General features: G+C 42.8%; 1 protein-coding gene and 2 non-coding genes across 5 annotated transcripts in view; 2 read left to right on the forward strand and 1 right to left on the reverse strand.

The window, feature by feature from the left end:
- LOC126365953 (translational regulator orb2) overlaps positions 1 to 22185 on the forward strand; it is a 1712650-nt gene that overhangs the window by 1652008 nt on the left and 38457 nt on the right. For 2 of the 3 annotated variants that reach the window (XM_050008737.1, XM_050008738.1), the window contains 2 exons: positions 9423 to 9446; positions 15404 to 15613. In XM_050008737.1, the coding sequence (XP_049864694.1) occupies positions 9423 to 9446; positions 15404 to 15613 (234 nt within the window). The remainder of the gene's footprint in view (positions 1 to 9422; positions 9447 to 15403; positions 15614 to 22185) is intronic. The other variant, XM_050008739.1, reaches the window with a different exon arrangement.
- Positions 4028 to 4102, reverse strand: Trnas-cga (transfer RNA serine (anticodon CGA)). The gene has a single exon. It is a non-coding gene; the product is annotated as a tRNA-Ser (tRNA).
- Trnas-cga (transfer RNA serine (anticodon CGA)) lies at positions 4256 to 4330 on the forward strand. The gene has a single exon. It is a non-coding gene; the product is annotated as a tRNA-Ser (tRNA).

Raw genomic sequence — 22185 nt, forward strand, 5'->3', positions numbered from 1 at the left:
CTAGCTTGTACTTGACTTCTGAGATGACACAAGATACGAAAATTCAGAGGACTGAGGTCAGGTGATCGTTGACATCAAGGCATACCCCTGCTCGACCTACCCGTCTTTAATCATACAGGCGCGTTAGACGCCGTCTTAAATTAGCACCAGCAAACATGTACCACATGCGCCAACTGTGACTCGTCAAGGGTGAAATTTGGTCTCGATCAGATGGAAACTTAAAACGATAAGTTTACATCTCAGGTGCATCTGTACTAACTGGGACAATATTTCATATTGAAGCCAGTATCGACTCGTAACCTGTTATTCGCAACGGCTCGTTTGCGAATTCATCGTTGCTAGATCATTTTAGCCGCTAAACCTGGTAGTGATGTGACCTGGAATTCTAACGCTGGTGATGTGTGAGGTGTAGCACATCCCATCTAGTTTTTTTTACAGGTATCGAACATTTTAACATTGAAATTAGTGGTTTAACCAACTGTAAGGTATTACTACGGATTAATATTATTGTATGGCATTAATGCACAGTGACAGTAATAAAACGAAATATTATTTATTAATTATTAGTCACGCACTAGTTACAAAAATTGTGTCTTATGTTTTTAATTTCTCATCCAATGTAACATATTCACTAACAGAGAAGAGCTCCTTACAGTTACAAACTGGTTGCGAACGTCTCTAACTGCAGACAATGTTTCTACTTCCATCACAGCTGCTCCAGTATCTCGGTCATCAAAACGAGCACAGCGGAAGAGTAATCTGAATCTTTGGAGGGACACAGTAGCCCAAAAAATCTTTATCCTAGTTCCATCAGATGCCCAAAAGGTATTCCAAATTCAATTTACTTGCCTTCTAGGGTGCTGCTAAACACAGGAGCCCCCTGCCATCATCTCGCGCTTCAGTATAAGTTTTACTGCGTTTTCTTGTGAATACCTCCCTCTCTGACTGTCTGTGCGCTTATTTGTAAACAAAACAATTTCTTCAATGATATCAGAAAATGTAAAAACATTGCAACACTTTAATGGTGTAACTCTTTGTTTGGCATCACCAACGACGCCTGCAAGATAGATAATAATATGTAACCTTCTGAAATGACGCCGTGAATATTGTTATCCGCATTTTATAGTTACATCTTTTGCCAGGTAACAACTGTCACTGACCTCATCTTCATCGTTGTCATCTCATTCCTACTCTGACGATATGTCGTGATCACTGACAATAACATCATCCTCTTCATCTCCGTCATCGAAATCAATTGGCTCCTCATTAGTTACGTGATCAATCAATGATCAGACGTTGTCCCCTTCTGGCCCATAACAATCCGTATATAACAATGTCTGGTATTCGTTGTCCGATGAAACATCATATCTTCCGCAAAATACATACCTTGACCTTTTCTTCTTAGTGGGCGACAGTGGTGCGTTAGAGGTTCACAAATCCCAGCATTCTCAAAGTTGTTTCAACAGCATCTCACGACGTCCTACTCTCAGCTTAAGTTAAAAAACACGCTTATACCACTCTACTGACATCTCGTAGTAGCAACCTAGAACCACAAAGCATGTCACATGTCATCTAGTGATATAGAAATCAGCACGGCTTTAGAAAGCATCGCTCCTGCGAAACGCAACTCGCCCTTTTTTCACATGATATCTTTCGAACCATGGATGAAGGGTATCAGACGGATGCCATATTCCTTGACTTCCGGAAAGCATTTGACTCGGTGGCCCACTGCAGGCTCCTAACTAAGGTACGAGCATATGGGATTTCTTCCCAAGTATGCGAGTGGCTCGAAGACTTCTTAAGTAATAGAACCCAGTATGTTGTCCTCGATGGTGAGTGTTCATCGCAGGTGAGGGTATCAACTGGAGTGCCCCAGTAGGTCCTCGGTTGTTATCTATCTACTTAAATGATCTTTTGGATAGGGTGGATAGCAATGTGCGGCTGTTTGCTGATGATGCTATGGTGTACGGGAAGTTGTCGTCGTTAAGTGTCTGTAGGAGGATACAAGATGACTTGGACAGGATTTGTGATTGGTGTTAAGAATGGCAGCTAACTCTAAACATAGATAAATGTAAATTAATGCAGATGAATACGAAAAAGAATCCTGTAATGTTTGAATACTCCATTAGTAGTGTAGCGCTTGACACAGTCACGTCGATTAAATATTTGGGCGTAACATTGCAGAGCGATATGAAGTGGGACAAGCATGTAATGGCAGTTGTTGGGAAGGCGGATAGTCGTCTTCGGTTCATGGGTATAATTTTGGGAAAATGTGGTTCATCTGTAAAGGAGACCGCTTATAAAACACTAATACGACCTATTCTTGAGTACTGCTCGAGCGTTTGGGATCCCTATCAGGTCGGATTGGGGGAGGACATAGAAGCAATTCAGAGGCGGGCTGCTAGATTTGTTACTGGTACGTTTGATCATCACGCGAGTGTTACGGAAATGCTTCAGGAGCTCGGGTGGGAGTCTCTAGAGGAAAGAAGGCGTTCTTTCCGTGAATCGCTACTGAGGAAATTTAGAGAACCAGCATTTGAGGCTGACTGCAGTACAATTTTACTGCCGCCAACTTATATTTCGCGGAAAGACCACAAAGATAAGATAAGAGAGATTAGGGCTCGTACAGAGGCATATAGGCAGTCATTTTTCTCTCGTTCTGTTTGGGAGTGGAACAGGGAGAGAAGATGATAGTTGTGGTACGAGGTACCCTCGGCCACGCACCGTATGGTGGATTGCGGAGTATGTATGTAGATGTAGAAGTAGAAATTCGTCATAAGGGATGTACCACACTCCTACACACTGCTGCCGGGTTGAAGATGGTCAGAGTGAGCTTTCGCTATTAATTGTGATACGCCTTGTATAGTTTCGGAAGAGCACGAAAGCGACTTTTTCTTCACCGGTAATGATGAAACGCGCGGTCCTCTTCTTCGACCAGTGAAGGCGACAGATACAAGACTTGAAGAAAAAGCCTGCATGTCGGGCGACAGCACTCTAGTCCAGATGAAGGCGCGTGCTGCTGAGAGCACTCCGTAGGATGACGTGCCGGGTCTCTCAGCGTAATGAGAAACACGGACAGCCAAGTGCGGCTAGCTATCTGTGGCCGGCCACAGCTCCGAGCGCCATCTTCCCACCGAAAACACGAGATGAATGTCTGCGTCCCTTATCGGCCTTTTGTCAGAGGCGCGCCGGGGTAAAAGCGTTGGCACAATTATCATTTGTCATTCCCCCCCACCACCGAAATATTTCTGGCGCTCACTGCGCTCCCGAAATTGTACGGCCGGAAGCCAGTGCCGGCCCGGAAGGAATCTGTGCGCTGGTTAAAGAGCCGTTTGCAGTGTCCCATCTCCCGCCTGCACCTACTTCCTTTACGGGCGCAAACAGCGCTCCCCTCCGGTCCCTGCGACAAATCGAAATGTATCTATCTGCCGGGACTGCGGTGATGCCATTACTGTCCTATTCGCCTACGGGAGGGAGAAATATAGCTGTGTCTTACAGTCTCGCTGACGTGACGTCCAATGACTGAACGCCGCTCCTAGAAGAGATATCCGGAGCGTAACGGTAGTGGCCTGCTAAAACTGCGCCAACAACTCGTTTCCCAGTTGTGTTTCCTACCCTCGTCTCCTTCATTTTTTCCCCCGGGCATTCGCCCCGCGTCTCCAACGCCCCCCTCCCCCTAAGATACAGCCGGCTCGTCGCTCGGCCCATACAGAATCCGTAATCGATGGGAATATCTTACGATATGAGTAAAAAATATTCGTAATTATACCATAAAGCAAACCACTGGGGAAGGGCGGAAATTATACCGTAAATTTACTCCTCATATTTTACACTGGGATTAGTGGAATACAGAACGAAGTATCTTCGCAAATATACGAGGGCATGCTAAAAACTAATGCCGACGATTTTTTAATGTGGGAACTCTTAAAGGCTTTTTAAATCAAACAAACGTCATCGTCCAGAACGAGATTTTCACTCTGCAGCAGAGTATGCGCTGATATGAAAATTCCTGGAAGATTAAGACTGTGTGCCGGGCCGAGACTCGAACTCGGGACCTTTGCCTTTCGCGGGCAAGTGCTCTACCAACTGAGCTACCCAAGCACGACTCAAGCCCCGTCCTCACAGCTTTACTTCTGCCGGTATCCGCAATATCCTTTCTTTCAGGAGTGCTAGTGCTGCAAGGTTCTCAGGAGAGCTTCTGTAAAGGAGACGAGGTACTGGCAGAAGTAAAGCTGTTAGGACGCGGCGTGAGTCGTGCTTGGGTAGCTCAGTTGGTAGAGCACTTGCCCGCGAAAGGCAAAGGTCCCGAGTTCGAGTCTCGGCCCGGCACACAGTTTTAATCTGCCAGGAAGTTTCAAACGTTATAGTCGTTATACATCTTTATTGTTTATGTCTGCATATTTATTTCACAACACAGTCACCCTGGCGACGAAATCATTTCTCCTATTGAGAAACAATTTGTTGATACCGTCACTATAGAAGGTTTGAGTTTGTTGACAGGGTCACAACCCCACCTCTGCTTGCACCGCTTGAATCATTATCAAAGTGAAGTGCTCTAACGGGTCATTGAGGTTTTGGAAACAGATGAAAATCAGATGGGGCCAAGTCGTGACTGCCTGGAGGATGATCAGTGACAGTGGACCCAAGACGCCTGATTGTTGCGGATATCGTTATCACTCGTGTGTGATCTGGCATTGTCATATTACAACAGAGCGTGCTCCATATCTGGACGAACAATTCGCATTCGTGCTTTCCGTTTTCTGAGGGTCTCGCAGTACCTTCCAAAGTTTATGGTGGTGCCGCTAGGCATGAAGTACAAATGCACCACACACTGAACATTACAGACCGTTGTGAGCTTGACCTTGCTTACTGATGGCATATTGTTGAAGCTTTTGGACGTCGGTGATGCTTTGCGGCGGAACTCCATTGGTGACCTGTTGTTTACGGGGTCAAAATGGCGAAGCCAGCTTTCAACACCTGTCACAATGTTATTGTCGAAAGGTGTTCAACCTCTTCTGTTTCATGTCACGAGTGACGCATTCGCGACAACCACCACGCACACAGTTTCTCAAAAATGGTTCAAATGGCTCTGAGCACTATGGGACTTGACATCTGTGGTCATCAGTCCCCTAGAACTTAGAACTACTTAAACCTAACTAACCAAAGGACACCACACAACACCCAGTCATCACGAGGCAGAGAAAATCCCTGACCCCGCCGGGAATCGAACCCGGGCGCGGGAAGCGAGAACGCTACCGCACGGCCACGAGCTGCGGACACACAGTTTCTCTGTACCGCTGATGACCTGTACACGATTTTCTCTGATGAGTTCATCAATACGATTCCGACGAGTCTCATCGGTGGCCGTACGTGGTCGTCCACTCTAAGCTCCGTCACACACGTTTCCTTCATTACGAGCACGAACAACCCAACCTCGCACGTAACTGATGCCGATACAATCATCACCAGTACACAGCTTCAATTCTTCTATGCGTTTCAGTTGGAGGCACGTTTTCTGCGGTTATAAACTCAATTACAGCAAGCTGTTTCTCACGTACCAACATAGTTACTTTACACATCGCCCTGTTAAACACTACAATTCGGAGACATGTAGTGGCAGAGGGGTTGCAAGTTGCACCAGCGAAGCAAAAAAGTCAACCGAATAATATCCATGAGACGTAATACCTCAACGATACTGAGAACAAAATTTAAAAAAATTGGAGGCATTACTTTCGAGCACACCCTCGTGCGATTGGCTCCACGAAGACCAACCGAATTCATTCCGTTGTATTGGACGGGGAATATTCTGCAGAAGCGAAAGTAACGTCGATTACGCTTAAAGGAAGCGTTATAGGTCGTCTAATGTTTGTGTATGTTGTGAAACAGCACTATAAAACTGTTCGTTGACATTGCTGTTATCTACACGAAAGTATTAGGCATTCGTAAAGAAGCGCAGAAAGACTTATACGAAATTTCCGGTTGGTGTAATGAGTGGCATCTCTCTTTAAATGGGGATAAATGCGCACGGAAATGCCAATACCAAAGAGAGAAAAGTACCCGATTACTGCTGAACTCCTCGAGCACGTCACGTGGAATAAGTATTATATGGCTAATACTAATAAGGGGCATCAAATGGGACTTGGCGAATGGAAGATATAGATTTGTTGGAAGGGTTCTGGGAAAGTGTTATGCATCTGTAAAGGAAATTGCATACGAGACGCCAGTAACATCAGTTCCCTTGTGTTCCATCGTCTGCAGTCCTTACCAAGTAGGCATCGAACGAATTCAGAGTCACGCTTTTGCGATCGTCATTGCTCGGAATAGCACATAAGAAAGTGTAACAGGGGTCCTCGTGAAATTTAAATGACTGTCTCTGGAGGAAAAATGGCGTAGTTCTCGCACAACGATAGTACTGATACCAAGGTCCCTTTGCCAAGCAATTAACAGTGGTTTGAGGAGTATATGTGTACATGTAGAGCCACATAGTAAAAGAATCAAAGATTTATTTGGTAAACAATTTTGGCCATTGTGGTCGTAGCATTGTTGTACATTAAATGAATGTCTTTGGTGAATTTCGCGCCACGAACTGTTTTCAAATCATCCTTTAGTTGTACAAAACTCATGAACAATCATTCGCAAACCTTGCCTGGCACTTTTTCATGTGGCGAATAAAGGAGGCATATTTATGTATTTTGGGCTGTAGTGAATCTGGATACTACTTCGTTCATTGGTGTTGGTATCAGACTGATGTGGTGAGACTTCGTCGTGATAAATAATACGCCCCTGGCCTCAGCAGACACAATACCATGCTTTCGGAGGTGTACGAGAAACACCGAAGAATACCAATTCCGCAGACAAACTCCCGCTAAGAAACCTATATACAGCACAACGCGTCAGACAACTGAAAACTATTTAGCGAAATATAACGCTGCACCCGCGGCATAAGTTCAGACTACTGTTCGCATATGTGAAAGGCCAATGCTTTGTTTTACAGTGTGCGTTACTATGCCATGTACTGAAGCTGAAGTATTGTATTTCTTCATATTTACAGTACACTGATGCCCAGGTCTCCAACCAAGTTTATGAAAAGGGAGTACGTATTGTAGATATACAAGAAATGAGCCCACCTACGATGAATATACGGAAAATTCTGCGACTGTAAATGAAAACGATAAAAAGTAAGCTTGTGACGGTTTCTTATGACACCACCCAAAAAACCACTTGGTGTGATACACCGGCGCTGTTGGCTGGTCTCCTGTTCAAACATGAAATTAATGACGTCTCACTCACATTGGGAACACAATGGAAACAGCATTGTGACGTTTTGTGTAACAAACACATGTGCCACAAAACAAGAAATTGTTATTTGCTATCTGTGCTGGGATCAGGTAAACTTTTTTTTTTATCACGTCCGTCTCTCACGCTGTAATAGCCACTGTGCATTTACTACGAGCGGACCTTTGTTCTCTTAGTTTATAGCTCCATTGTTTACGATTGGTATTACCAGGCTCATGTCAGAGCCTCCTTGCGTTGCAGGTTCTATAAAAACGGACGCGACCTCTCTTTCGAAACGTTTCAACAGACTCCTTAGCAACAATATAATGCATTGCAGCACAGTGAACAGTTCTGCTGTCCATCTTCAATGTGTTCCACATAGTTCAACACTCTAATCAGAACAACGTGATTATAATTTGAACTGCATTTCCTCCGTTCGTGGCACGCCATTTCTCGCTCAGCACTGGCGATGTAGTGCTGTAAATTTATTATTTGGCTTCTTCTGACACGACACTCCGCTTGGGAGTGAAAACTTGGCTTTAAGTCGTCGTAAGGAAAGAGCAGTAATTGGAAAGTGTCGACACCGAGGGGCGAGTCAGTAAAGCAATGTACATACTAACCGTTTACTCAAAGAAAGCTCTCGGGGCGGTGGCTGACGGGTCAGAAGTCGAGTGGCCTCAGTCGGTACCGACAGCCAACTTAAACAGGCAAAGATACTGCGTTTAGTGCGTCCACGCACTCTTAAACGAACGTACGTTATAGTATCCAATATTGGGCAATAGATGTCACAGGACGATGTTTACATAGAACCAACATGGATACAATAATAGCAGTGTATTAGCAAACAGTATTGAGAGCCAACGTTCGAAATATAGGTCCAAACTCTACACCGTCTTCTGACTATTACCGAAACAGCTACTGTCAGCCACCGCGCCGAGAGCCACGTTGCTCTGCCGGTTGCAACGAATGTTATCGATCTTAACTTCCGCAGCATTCGCCATTAATTGTTCTCTAGCTTCTCGTGAGGCCTCCGATCTGTTTATTTTATACGCTGAAGGAAAACCGCGATAGAAGTAATGTAGGTTGACGATGGGTGTCTTATTGTACAATACAGAGCCATTGCCTCGCAAGCAAATAGTGACATGTTCCGCATACTCCACTGATATCGACTTTATTAGTATTTTCTTGCACAATGTTGTGTGAAGAAGTCATGAAATGAAACATAAGTAACATTAGAAATAGAATATTCTGATTTTTCTTGCAGCGAGTTACTATATTCACCAGTTTTTCTTCTTTCGTCCTGGTGGGATAGTAAATAAGAAACTTTGATATCTGATGAGTGTCAGGATGATTCCTGTAATGCTTATGGGCTATTTTAACAACAAGGCTCGTAAGATCCTTGCTGCAGAGGGGAGGAGGATTACGATTTAGTATCCCGTCGGCGACGACTTCACTAACGACGTAGCACAGGAGTGGGGCAGGTAATCGGTCGTTATCTTTATCAAGGAACCATCTCGCCATTTTCCATAAGCGACTTACGAAAAACCCCAATCTGGATGGCAAGGAGGAGGTTTGAAACCCCTCTAGCGAGTCCAGTGTCTTATCAATGCGATACAACGCTCGGGGCTTGCCACAGACGTGAGAATCGTTTGCTGAGGCCACACAGCAAACATAAATATGTATCTTTACAACGTATCGTACTAATTATACATAAAATAACTCCCGATCAATGACAAACAAAGAACATTTACCCTTCGCAGCATAGGGAAAAAATTTAAGACTCTCAGCCGAGGTTAAATTGTTATTCTATAAAATTATTACCTCGACTGCGGGTAAACATTTCTTGCTGAACGGTCGTTTTCGTGAAGTTCTGGATGTGATGCTATCAGGTGAGGAATCATAGCGCCGGATACAGGGAATTTTGATTGTGTATCAACTGATACATCGGCTGTGCAACCACTGTGTTCTGCAAAATTATATTATATAAACATATTTCTTGTTGCATTCGTCACGTTACAGTGAGAAATTTTCTATAGTTCTCATTGTTGCGCTTTGACAACAATAAGAAATTCCTGTCTTCTAGTGAACTTTGATCGTCATTATGCTGTGCCCAATATACTAACATCAGCGTATTTTCTTTCATGCAGCAAGAGGCTTTGGACGTAGACGAGGTAGAATCATGTGCACGTCTTAAATTCACTGCTTTCTCCTGCTTGTGCACATAATAAGCCACCCGCATATGAATAATGCCCGTACCACAAATTTACAATCTCTAGACATTAGATTTATTTATTCCGCCTTGCCAATGCCATTGACAGTGTGGCAGTCAGTGAGTACATACTTCGTTACCTTATTTTGTCATTAAATATTAGTTAATTTCAAGGCCTTATCTAAAAAGAAAAATCTTTAGCATGGACATGACGAAGCCATAAACTACAGCAAAGATTTTAACAACAATACGTTACATTGCACTACACATCGATAAAAATTTTATAAACTCATTACGCAAAATATGGAAGTGGAACGGAGCTCAGAACTTAGTTTATGCATACAGCAATTAAACCCATCTTTATACTTGACCTCTTACTCAATAGAAAAAGTATACCTAACTGTGAGAGCGGCAGCAGAGGGGGACTGATAAGAAATTGTATCACTTGCTTAGAAATTTTCTCCATAGAGTTGCAAGTTGTCTTCGTATGTATTATTGTTGCTGCACTATGGAGCTGTAGCTTTAACGGAAATTTTAGGCCCAACTATAATTTCATAGGAAAATTTCTACTTCAAGTTAAGCCTCATTCTTCGGAAAAAAAACCTTCAGCGTGACTCCGTGTCCTTTTATCCGCGTGCACACAGCAGTGTACCACCGTTACGTGATCGTTCTTTTTCAAATATCTCTACCACTACAACCCGTGTTACATATTACTGCCAGATTTAGTGGACTTTCTTGTGACTATGACGGGCAAGTCGATCTTCGCACTTGCAGTTCTTAATTGCTGCAGTTACTCACCAAACAGCTGATAAACAAGTTAGTTTCTTATCAGAAAAAAATTAAAGAACGTAATTTAGATATGAGACAATAATATACAAAGGTCTTTACAAAAGATGAGAGGTGTAGGCCCTTAACATTAACTTAAAGTAAAAAAATATAGAACCCTGACTTGTAACAAATACGTTGTTAACTATGTAGCCTGCTCTCCTGTATTCGAACGTCATCCGCTATCATTCTCGGAAGTCTGTGAAGGCGTCTTTTCTGTAATGCTGCCTGTCGCGGAAGTTGTTCGGTTACGATAATGTCTTTGATGACACTGCAGAATGAACACACGGAGAAATCGTAACACAGACAGCTTTCATCTGTGCTTCTCGCGCGTTATATTCTTTGAGGCAGAAAGAGGACGATCACTTCGATAGCATTTTGTATAACAATTAGAAAGTAGACTGAATAATTTCTGTAATAATGGCGAACATTTTCGGAAGAGGACATCGCCTTACTGTTATCAACTTTAGATGCAGAGACTGCTTAAAAAGTAAGTACCCGAGTAATACAACATATATATTCTTCAGTCAGAGACGAGATTTTAATATGCTGGTCTTCGCCGTCAAACTCTCAGAGACAACTAGCTACGAGTTTGAGAGACCGCTACAATTTCTGCGTACTTCTTGTAATTGAGGTTCGTTATCGTGTTACTCGTCTTTCCTACTAGCATCCGAAGAAAAATATTGTTTTATTGTCTTTTCAGTTCTCCTCTGCATGCAAATACTCACGTTCATAGTAATAATTTCTTGCACAGACATTAGATTTTGGCTTGTACCACGTTTGAACAATAATATCTGCATGTTTTTTTCCTAATGGATACGGTATAGCTATTTCTTAATTCAACATTCTGCCACAGTGTGCTGATGACTTTCTTAGAATGTGATTCTTTCACCTGTGTATATGCGATACCTAATCGACTACGCAACGTAGGTACAGGATCAATTCGTGCTGAGTAACTAATCATCAAGAACTACTACTCGGTGATCTTTCGTGGATGGTTCAAAAATATTGTCAGACAAATATAAGTGTCGATTTAATCGTGTAAATTTTCGTTTAGTAACAAATAAAATTGAGAGAACAGTGTCTTATGGTAGTTTCGTGTGAAGGTTGTGTGTAAGACTTCACGATCGCTAAGGGTAGTGACTTATCAATGATGCTAAAACTATAAAAAAAAAGGCAGAAGGAGGAGAAACGGCGCTTTAATGTGTATGCAAAAGTTTTATTTAGACACTCCATCAGCAGTTCCTCGAGCGTCGAAATGGTTGATACTTATTATGTTCTTACAGAGAACAGAAAATGCACAAATCGTAAAGACACATTTAAGTTGCTGTTCTGAATTGCTATACTGGAACGTGCACAAATGATGTTTGAAGAGCGGTATTATTCGATTTCAGTAGAATGTGAAGCATGCAGAGGAGTGTGACACACTTGTTTCGTGTCTCCTCCGTCGGCGGTTCGAGTCCTCTCTCGGGCACGGGTGTCTGTGTCGTCCTCAGCGTAAGTTAGGTTAGGTAGTGTGTAAGCTTAGGGACCGATGTCCTCAGCAGTTTGGTCCCATAAGGCCTTACCACAAATTTCCAGTTTTTTGTTTCATGTCTCTACCTCTCTGAGGTACGATTTACTCGGTAATACATTTTTATTATCTATTTTCAACAAGCAAAGAGCCCCAAATAAAAGCCGAATTTGATTTTTCATTTTTCACGACGGTTTTTCATCGTTGTTTTTAAACTGTGCAGACTTCGGGAGATCTATTTAGTTCAGAGAAAGTATGACATTGCCCGACACTGTTTAGTACGTCGGTGTTGCCGCAAACCGTTGTTGCGCGCGTGGAGGAAGGTTCTGTCGACATACTCTATTTGCAAACGAAGGCCAGTAAAAGATCTGTCTTTAAATTGAATATCGTACTGTCCGCAGTTTGTTACACCAGCATCAGATAAACGTAAAGACAGGCTCAATAATGGCAGACTTTGTTCACCGATCCATAGTCGTTCGATTTCCACACAAAGAGACTGTGAACGATAAATATTTTACGAATAAAAGTCCGTCGACTGACTGCATTTTGGAACGACAGCTCCGTGGTCAGGGATACCAAGACTGACATGAACATTTGCGTCAGGACATAGTGAAGCAGTCGCACATGACAGATGTTATGTTGTTATGAAAGTACAAAAACGTATGGTCGCTGGGAAAACCGATCTACAGCGCCATGGAAATGAAAATGCCGTGTGACTAGGGCCTCCCGGCGGGTAGACCGTTCGCCTGGTGCAGCCAGGTAGTTGCCACTCCGGCGACTTGCGTGTCGAGGGGGATGAAATGCTGATTAGGACAACACAACACCCAGTCACTGAGCGGAGAAAATCTCCGACCCAACCAGGAATCGAACCCGGACCGGTAGGTATGACCTTCCGTCGCGCTGACCTATCAGCTACTACAGCGCCAAATAAAGTACATACATATTGCGAGAATCTACTTCATTGGTGGCGCATGGCAAAATTATTCTTAACTTGTTTGGTTTTCATTGCGCATCCGTCGTCCACGAAACTCCTGCAAGTATGAAAACATTGAAAATAAACATCCTTTCTGATAAAAGACACTCGTTTAAAGTATTTCTGCTCTATGAGTACGATAAATTGGAGAACAAGAGGCCTGTCAGAAATGTTAATTTTCGCGAGAAATACGTTAATCATAATGAAAAGAGATGCAGAGTGTTTTTACCATTTTTAGATGATCTTAGAAGGAGCAGAACAAGGTAATATGAAATAGGATCTTAAAATTTGTGTTAGTTAAGATTTATACAATTGTTCATAGTAGTACGAAAATTATTATCAAGTTGTATAGGTTAACTGCCGTCGTTAGCAACTGTAATAAAAGTCTGTATGAGACCAGACGCAGTTCACTTTATTTTGAAGCATTTTTAAGTGGTCAGGTTTTGTGTTGTTTATAAAATTTTTCTTCGTGTTCCAAGTGTATGTGTTGGGTTTTTGTACATAGCACTTTCACTGCACTTAGTATATCCACGTTTCTTTGTTGGAAGGTATCACTGTCGTTTAGCCATTTCATTTGTTTTGTTGTAGCAAAAACAAACGAGGCGAAATGGTGAGAAGGCAGTGATACCTCCCAACACAGAAACGTGAATATAATAACAGCTGTGCTAGAGTGCGTGCAGAAACCCAGCACATACAAGTGAAATACGGAAGAATAAAACAAACAGCAAAAAAACAAAAAAGCTGACCACTCAAGATGCTTTAGAATCGAGCAAAACGCGTCTGGTCTCAATAAGACTTTTACTACAGTTGCTAACGACAGGAGTTAACCTGCACAACTCGTATATGTGCAACTACGGAAAAAAGAGGCCGCAAAACAAAGAGGACAACAAATTATAGTCTTTAACAATAATCTCGATTCGTGAGTTATATACCTGTTGTTGTCTTCAGTCCTGAGACTGGTTTGATGCAACTCTCCATGCCACTCTATCATGTGCAAGCTTCTTCATCTCCCAGTACCTACTGCAGCCTACATCCTTCTGAATCTGCTTAGTGTATTCATCTCTTGGTCTCCCTCTACGATTTTTACCCTCCACGCTGCTCTCCAATGCTAAATTTGTGATCCCTTGATGCCTCAAAACATGTCCTACCAACCGATCCCTTCTTCTAGTCAAGTTGTGCCACAAACTCCTCCCCAATTCTGTTCAGTACCTCCTCATTAGTTATGTGATCTACCCATCTAATCTTCAGCATTCTTCTGCAGCACCACATTTCGAAAGCTTCTATTCTCTTCTTGTATAAATTATTTATCGTCGACGTTTCACTTCCATACATGCCTACACTCCATACAAATACTTTGAGAAACGACTTCCTGACACTTAAATCTATACTCGATGTTAACAAATTTCTCTTCTTCAGAAAGGCTTTCCTTGCCATTGCCAGTCTACATTTTATATCCTCTCTACTTCGACCATCATCAGTTATTTTGCTCCCCAAATAGCAAAACTCCTTTACTACTTTAAGTGTCTCATTTCCTAATCGAATTCCCTCAGCATCGCCGGCCTTAATTCGACTACATTCCATTATCCTCGTTTTGCTTTTGTTGGTGTTCATCTTATATCCTCCTTTCAAGACAATGTCCATTCCGTTCAACTGCTCTTCCAAATCCTTTGCTGTGTCTGACAGAATTACAATGTCATCGGCGAACCTCAAAGTTTTTATTTCTTCTCCATGTATTTTAATGCCTACTCCGAACTTCTCTTTTGTTTCCTTTACTGCTTGCTCTCCCCGATGAATAACATCGGGGAGAGGCTACAACCCTCTCTTACTCCCTTCCCAACCACTGCTTCCCTTTCGTGCCCCTTGACTCTTATAACTGCCGTCTGGTTTCTGTACAAATTGTAAATAGCATTTCGCTCCCTGTATTTTACACCTGCCACCTTTAGAATTTGAAAGAGAGTATTCCAGTCAACATTGTCAAAAGCTTTGTCTAAGTCTACAAATGCTAGAAACGTAGGTTTGCCTTTTCTTAATCTTTCTTCTAAGATAAGTCGTAAGGTCAGTATTGCCTCACGTGTTCCAATATTTCTACGGAATCCAAACTGATCTTCCCCGAGGTGGCTTCTACCAGTTTTTCCATTCGTCTTTAAAGAATTCGCGTTAGTATTTTGCAACTGTTACTTATTAAACTGATAGTTCGGTAATTTTCACATCTGTCATATACCTAAAGAGTGTAACTAACATACGCGAATATCTTGGGCCACACACGATGTTTATTTTCAAAGCTATAGTACGTTTGTTGACGACGCATGTGAAGTGAAAACGATACAACTTAACTGTTTCATCTTGGGCAACCAGTGAAGCAGATTTTAACAACATGCCAGCATTTTTTAGCGCCGTAGCTGTTTTTTAACCAGTGACTGTACCTTTTTGCTCTTATATAACACCGTAGCATTCCTTAGGTGCGACTGCTTCACCAAGTTCTGACGGAAAGCACGAAGAAGCGAATTTCACTTTAAAATACGTATCGGAAAAATCCGAATAAGTAAAATCCGTGCAGCCGACGAATGTCAGAGAAATTGTGTGACAGGTCGTGTGTGTGTGTGCGCAGGCAAGTCGCCGTTCTTCCCCGGGCTGGAGGATCAGGCGGCCCTGCTGGACGAGTCTGGGCCGCACCTGGTGGACGGACAGGTGCTGCCGCCGCCCGCGCCCTCCCTCAGCTCGCCGTCGCGCTCCTCGCCGCACAGCCAGGGCTCCGAGACGGGCGAGCGCTACTCCAGGAAGGTCTTCGTGGGCGGCCTGCCGCCGGACATCGACGAAGGTAACTACCAACTAGTTCCGAATCGTCGCCTCTGGCAAGGACCTTTGTTGGGGCACTAACTTCAGGCATATTCGGAATATGTAGCGACTTCCGAGGCAGTGGTTACTGCAAACACGATCGACCAGCCTCCGAGCCACCCCACGCTTCTCCGAACATGTTATCAAATAATTATAGTTCTCTTTTATTTATTCCTACCTGATCTAAGGCTGCCGCCGGCCGCGGTGGTCTAGCGGTTCTAGGCGCTCAGTCCGGAACCGCGCGACTGCTACGGTCGCAGGTTCGAATCCTTCCTCGGGCATGGATGTGTGTGATGTCCTTAGGTTAGTTAGGTTTAAGTAGTTCTAAGTTCTAGGGGACTGATGACCACAGATGTTAAGTCCCGTAGCGCTCGGAGCCATTTCAACCTTTTTTTTTCTTTTTTTTTTTTTTTTTTTTTTTTCTAAGCCTGCCTCTTGTATAGTCTAGATCAGGGCTTCCCAACCTTTTCAGCTGGCGGACCCCTTCTTCAGTCGAAAATCCATGGCGGACCACTAGTTAGTCAAGAGCACAATAACTTTATATTTCAGAGCGAAACCCATGGGAACTGAAAGATTGTTAATGCAAGTGCCATGTTCCCAATGACCCCCCCCCCCCCCCCCCCACCGCCGAAGTACAATAGTCTTTGGTTTAGAGATGAATGAAAACAACTTGAAATTAACGATCCAATTTAAATTCCCACTGTATCCAGACAGTTACTAGTGGATTTTCTCACTTTGTTCAAAACACTATAGCCTGATTAAAATTATTTGGTAATTAAAATTTCACACGATGGAGCTGTCTTCCTCCAAACTGTTCGCTGTTGACAAGCTGCCGCTTATGGTCTGTTCACTTCCACTATTTGGCTACTGCTGTGTAAGGGGCATGCATATTTTTGTGAAGGCGATGGAGAAACTGCACCCTTCTTCAATGATCCTGACTTCAGCCGTCGATCCATGTCAGAAGAAATAACCTGGTCAAAAATCGACTTATGAAATAGGTAGTGCACTGACAAAGCAAGTTTAACATTTACTGATGCCTGGGGCCGCATACGTGCCAGCGAGTGCTGTGATTGGTCGACAGAGCTCGCTCCGCGCATGCGTAAAAGGTTTAGCGCATCTAGCGTCGTGAGCAGTCGCATAAACGACCCCCGTATTGTTGCTAAACAGCCGATCAGAGAAGCCGCATCCTCCGGCACTAAACTGTGTACACGTCCTCACTTAGGAACCGCAAAGGCTGCTTGGGGATACGACCTCAAGTACACATGTTTTTTTCACCCGAAAAAAAATAGTGATGAAATTGATTTTCACATTTTTATTCCATAATTTTACTCATTATTTTACACGATTTGGTGAAAGGTGGCGGCGGACCTCTAAGGGGTCCGCGGACAACAGGTTGGGAAGCCGTGGTCTAGATTTTTGGACTACAGTACTTAGTATTTCTTGCAAATCCAGGGAGTTGATTTTCGTCAGCGGTGTCATCCTAACTAACGACCTGCATTTTTGTCGTACAGGACGTATGATGCCACTGCCATCACTATGGGCAGCAGAAGTATCGATATAATGCTCAATGCTAACATCTCAACATTTACGTTTTGAAAACATTTTGTGGCTATACGTCCGTAATATTTGGGAACACATAATTCGACATGCGAACGTGACTGAGAAAGAATAACATGTAACTCACAAGGGGAGGGCACAACGTCGAGTTCACAAATTTACTCAAACTTTATACACCTTCAGTAGGCCTCTAAAACAAGATAATGGGGTACTAGTAAGGTGCACGACTTTGACAATTCCGAGAAAATCGGAAGAGAAATTTTACGCGTCTGTTATATGTCTTATGTATCTGTGCGTAGGTGCTGAACGATAATGTTAATGGCGGTTAAGTGGTTAGCGCCCGAGTTTCGTAAAACGAACGTGAATAAGGCGACTTGTGGCGACGGTTCAACTCCCGCTCAAACGTAACCTTTAATCTATATTTTTTTCATCACTGGTCGTATTATTTAGTTTATATGACATATGAAAGGTAAGATAGTTTAAAAAAAAACTACGTGTATTTGCGTGAAGTTTCAGTGAATTTCATATTATTTGACTACTTCTTATTTTTAAATACATTTAATTATTAGAACAAACATATTTATAACCATCGACAAGTAAACGAAGAAGTGCATAGACTTTTCCTGAAAATGTATGCCAGTCGTGATCGAGATGCAGACACAGAGGCAGCCCCCATTTGACAGTTAAACAGTATAGTGATGAGACTTTGATAATGTACTAAGAACAAATAGTATAGGTGCATTTTTTTTAATATCACGGAATTTACATTTGTAATACACAAATGGAGGGGACTCACTGTTCTTCGACTACTGCAGATAATGAATGTAGTGGCGATTCAAACTGTCGCCTAGTCCGCGATCCTCTAGCAAAGCGCGAACGCGGACCACTTGACCACATTGATTTCTTACGTCCGGCCCGGCATCTTCGCATAGATACATCAGTTATATAACAGACGCGTAAAATTTCTCTTGAGATTTTTCGGAATTGCCAGAGTAGTGCACCTTTACTACTTGCACATTACGTTGTTTTAATGGCCTACTAGAAGTGTATCTTACTACTTCCACATTACGTTGTTTTAATGGCCTACTAAAGGTGTACAAAGTACATCCGTGATCCCAGATTCGTGGCCTACCCTTATCAGTGTGATATGGCCTGTGCTGTGTGTGACGAGACCCATCACGAAGTCTCGGGCCAGGGCCGTGCATTTTACTTTCGCTCGACCTACCTACCACGTGCCAGGCTCGTGATAGTCACATTTGGCCCGAATATTGCGCCACAAGTCTCACTTCCCCGTGACCGAGGTGGTTAGAATGGGACCTAAAACAGCACAACTTAACTTTAACTGCATATTTCGCTGTATATCACGTTTAACATATTTAGATTTATTATGCTGCCGAGTATTTTTATTCGGGTACGTCACGTTATCAAACGCAGCTCTTATCACTGGTAGCTTGATCGGTCAGCATGACTCATTCCCAATTGATATTCCATATTTAGCATATTATTCTTAAAAAATAATTTCTTGCGTCCGGTACGAGAAGTTTTATGATTTTTAGTAGTAGATATAGTTCTCTACATTTCAATATCACATATATATGCATTCTGAAAATAATAGATTTCTACTCACCGTATATTAGAGACTTTGAGCCGCAGACAGGCACAAAGACAGCTAAACAAATTAGCTTTCGGCCAAAAGGCGTTCTTCGGAAATACACAAAACACACACATTCACGCAAACACAATTCTCACACACACAAATGACCACGGCCGCAGAGAGTGGTCGTGTGCTTGAGTGAATTGTGTTTGCGTTTGTGAGTGTGTTATGTCTCTCTGAAAAGAAGGCCTTTTGGCCGGAAGATAACTTCTTTGACAGTCTTTTTGTTGTGCATGTCTGTGACTCAACATCTCCACTACATGGTGAGTAGCAATCTATCCTTTTCATAATATTGTCATTATTCCATTCTGGATCTTTCATTTTTGCATATAAATGTATGCAATATATGTCTTTTTGTATTGCGCCTTCTCATATATATGCAATATATGTCTTTTTGTATTGAATTTCCGACGCCTGCCAAAGTTTTACCAACAAAGTCATCTGAACACTTCCGCTTGTAAACACTTCCGATGATTAGCAGATGAGAGCTGTTTACAACTTGTCTCAACGCTATTTCCTTTTGCCACAGTTTTAAGTCATGTTGCGGACGCGGTATTGTGTTAGCAAGTCTATCTTGCTAGCGCATCTGCCGGAAAATCCGACACTTTGCAGTTGCTTATCGGTTCCTATTTTTGTATGGTTTCGCATAAAAATTTGGTATTACTTGGAAGCAGTGCCAGCCAAGAAGCAGCTCCCACCTCATTCTGAAATCACATATTTTTTAGTGCGTATAGGTATCTCAGTGTGTTTCTACGTTAGGTTTTCGTAGTCAACAATAAGCTATTCCACAGGATTGCTGGAATCTACACTATGCGATCAAAAGTATCCGGACACTCCCAAAAACATATTAGGTACATTGTACTGCCACCTACTGCCAGGTACTCCATATCAGCGACCTCAGTAGTCATTAGACATCGTGAGACAGCAGAATGGGGCGCTCCACGGAACTCAGGGACTTTGAACGTGTTCAGGAGACTGGGTGTCACGCATCTGTATGCGAGATTTCCACACTCCTAAACATCCATAGCTCCACTGTTTCCGATGTGATAGTGAAGTGGAAACCTGAAGGAACACGTACAGCACAAAGCGTACAGGCCGACCTCGTCTTTTGACTGACAGAGACCGCCGACAGTTGAAGAGGGTCCTAATGTGTAATAGGCAGACATCTATTCAGACCATCATACAGCAATTCCAAACTGCATCAGGATCCACTGCAAGTACTGAGAGTTAGGCGGGAGGTGAGAAAACTTTGATTACATGGGCGAGCGACTGCTCATAAGCCACACATCACACCGGTAAATGCCAAACAATGGTGTAAGGAGCGTAAACATTGGACGATTGAACAGTGGAAAAACGTTGTGTAAAGTGATGCATCACGGTACACGATGTGGCGTTCTGATGGCAGGGTGTGGGTAAAAAATGCACCGTGAACGTCATCTTCAAGCGTGTGTAATGCCAACAGTAAAATTCAGAGGTGGTGGTGTTACGGTGCGGTCGTGTTTTTGATGGAGGGGGCTTGCACCCCTTGTTATGCGTGGCACTATCATAGCACAGGCTTACATTGATGTTTTTAGCATCTTCTTGCTTCCCACTGTTGAGGAGCAACTCGGGGATGGCTATCTCACCTTTCAATACGATCGAGCACCTGCTCATAATTCACGGCCTGTAGCAGATTGGTTACACGGCAGTAACATCCCTGTAATGGACTGGGCTGCACAGAATCCTGACCTGAATCCTATACAACGCCTTTGGGTTGTTTTGGAGCGCCGACTTCGCGCCAGGCCGCATCGACCGACATCGATCCCTCTCCTCGGCGTAACACTCCGTGAAGAATGGGCTGCCATTCACCAAGAAACCTACCAGCAACTGATAGAACGTATGCCTGCGAGAGTGGAAGCTGTCATCAAGGCTAAGGGTGGGCCAACACCATACTGAATTCCAGAATTACCGATGGAGGGCCCCACGAACTTGTAAGTGATTTTCAGCCATGTGTCCGAATACTTTTGATCGCACAGTGTATGATCTCCCTGCTACTAGTCACTCGTTACAGTTGATGGTTCTAGATTCAGTGGTGGGAAATCGCATTTTTCTTTTATACGACGAGATGTGAACGAAAGAATAGATTACAGGACAGCCTGCAATCTACCTGAAACGAAACGAGGTACTAAATATCGACACCTATCTGATAGAATCCCTGCATTTGACAATAAAGAGAAATATCTGTTGCTTTTAGTACTAGTTTTAAATAAATAAATTAGTTTACATGCGAGTTTTCACGATAAACGTGTACTCTTTTCAGGAGACTTAACAAAAGCAATTGTCTTGGCCGCATATGAAACTATACCTCCGTATTTCCCGTATAAAATGTACTCCAAAGCAACAGCTAGAGCGGTATAAGATAGCTTAAAGATAACTTTGCATCCATATATGAGCTCTTGGTGAAATAAGTTCACTCTTAAGACGAAAGTTTATAGTACTTTTTGCATAACACATCCTTTTCTAATTCATATAGTGTTATAATTAGCATCACAATCCGCCATTTAAAATTTCAGATCGTGTCAGTCGCTGCTAACATTCATCCACCAATTTACAAACTGTTTACAATGAATAAAAGTAAGCGAAAGAAAGATATAAATATGTTTTCACGTACTAAATGCATTTCCACGTTAGCTCTCACCAACAAAACGTTGCATACCTGTACTCTGTACAGCATTCACACAGTTATGGCACAGTATCTGATTCATAACACACGAGCAAGTTCCATTTGTCAGCTGAGTATTCCTCGTGGAATGTCTAATTTCTGTTTCGTCTTAACATGATTCCCGCAACAACTGTCGTTTGGCGCTAGTGAGGCACATTCAATTTCCGAACCCCTTCGAATTTTGGTTAGTATTCTTTCAGGACACAGGAATGGAAAAATCAGGTGAATAAATACATACAGGACCTTGTATTTTCACTTTGCCTTGTCCTTTTTCACATTACTGATCGTTCTGTCTCGCGCGTTTTACTACGTTTATCGTGACATCTTTTTCACGGAGTCTTACCTAGTACACCATACATCCACAATAGAGCTTACCCTTAACATGTGCCATTTATGTTTGCTCCGTGTTATTTACATTCACGTTTTCCTTTGATGAGCTAGAACTCCTGCCGACGAGCACCAAATTCTCATACCGGTACTACGGATGATTAACGTGCCAGTAACATACAGAGCGACATAGATCAGACATGAGGAATAAGTAGATATTAACTACCAATAAGCTTTCTCTACTCTATGTACCTCGCACTTTTTTAATCGCGGTGTTAGCTGCTAGTAAGATTTTTACATATAAAGCCAAGTCAGA

The sequence above is a fragment of the Schistocerca gregaria genome, chromosome 4 (genome assembly GCF_023897955.1).
Source record: "Schistocerca gregaria isolate iqSchGreg1 chromosome 4, iqSchGreg1.2, whole genome shotgun sequence".
In the NCBI taxonomy this organism is placed as follows: Eukaryota; Metazoa; Arthropoda; class Insecta; order Orthoptera; family Acrididae; genus Schistocerca; species Schistocerca gregaria.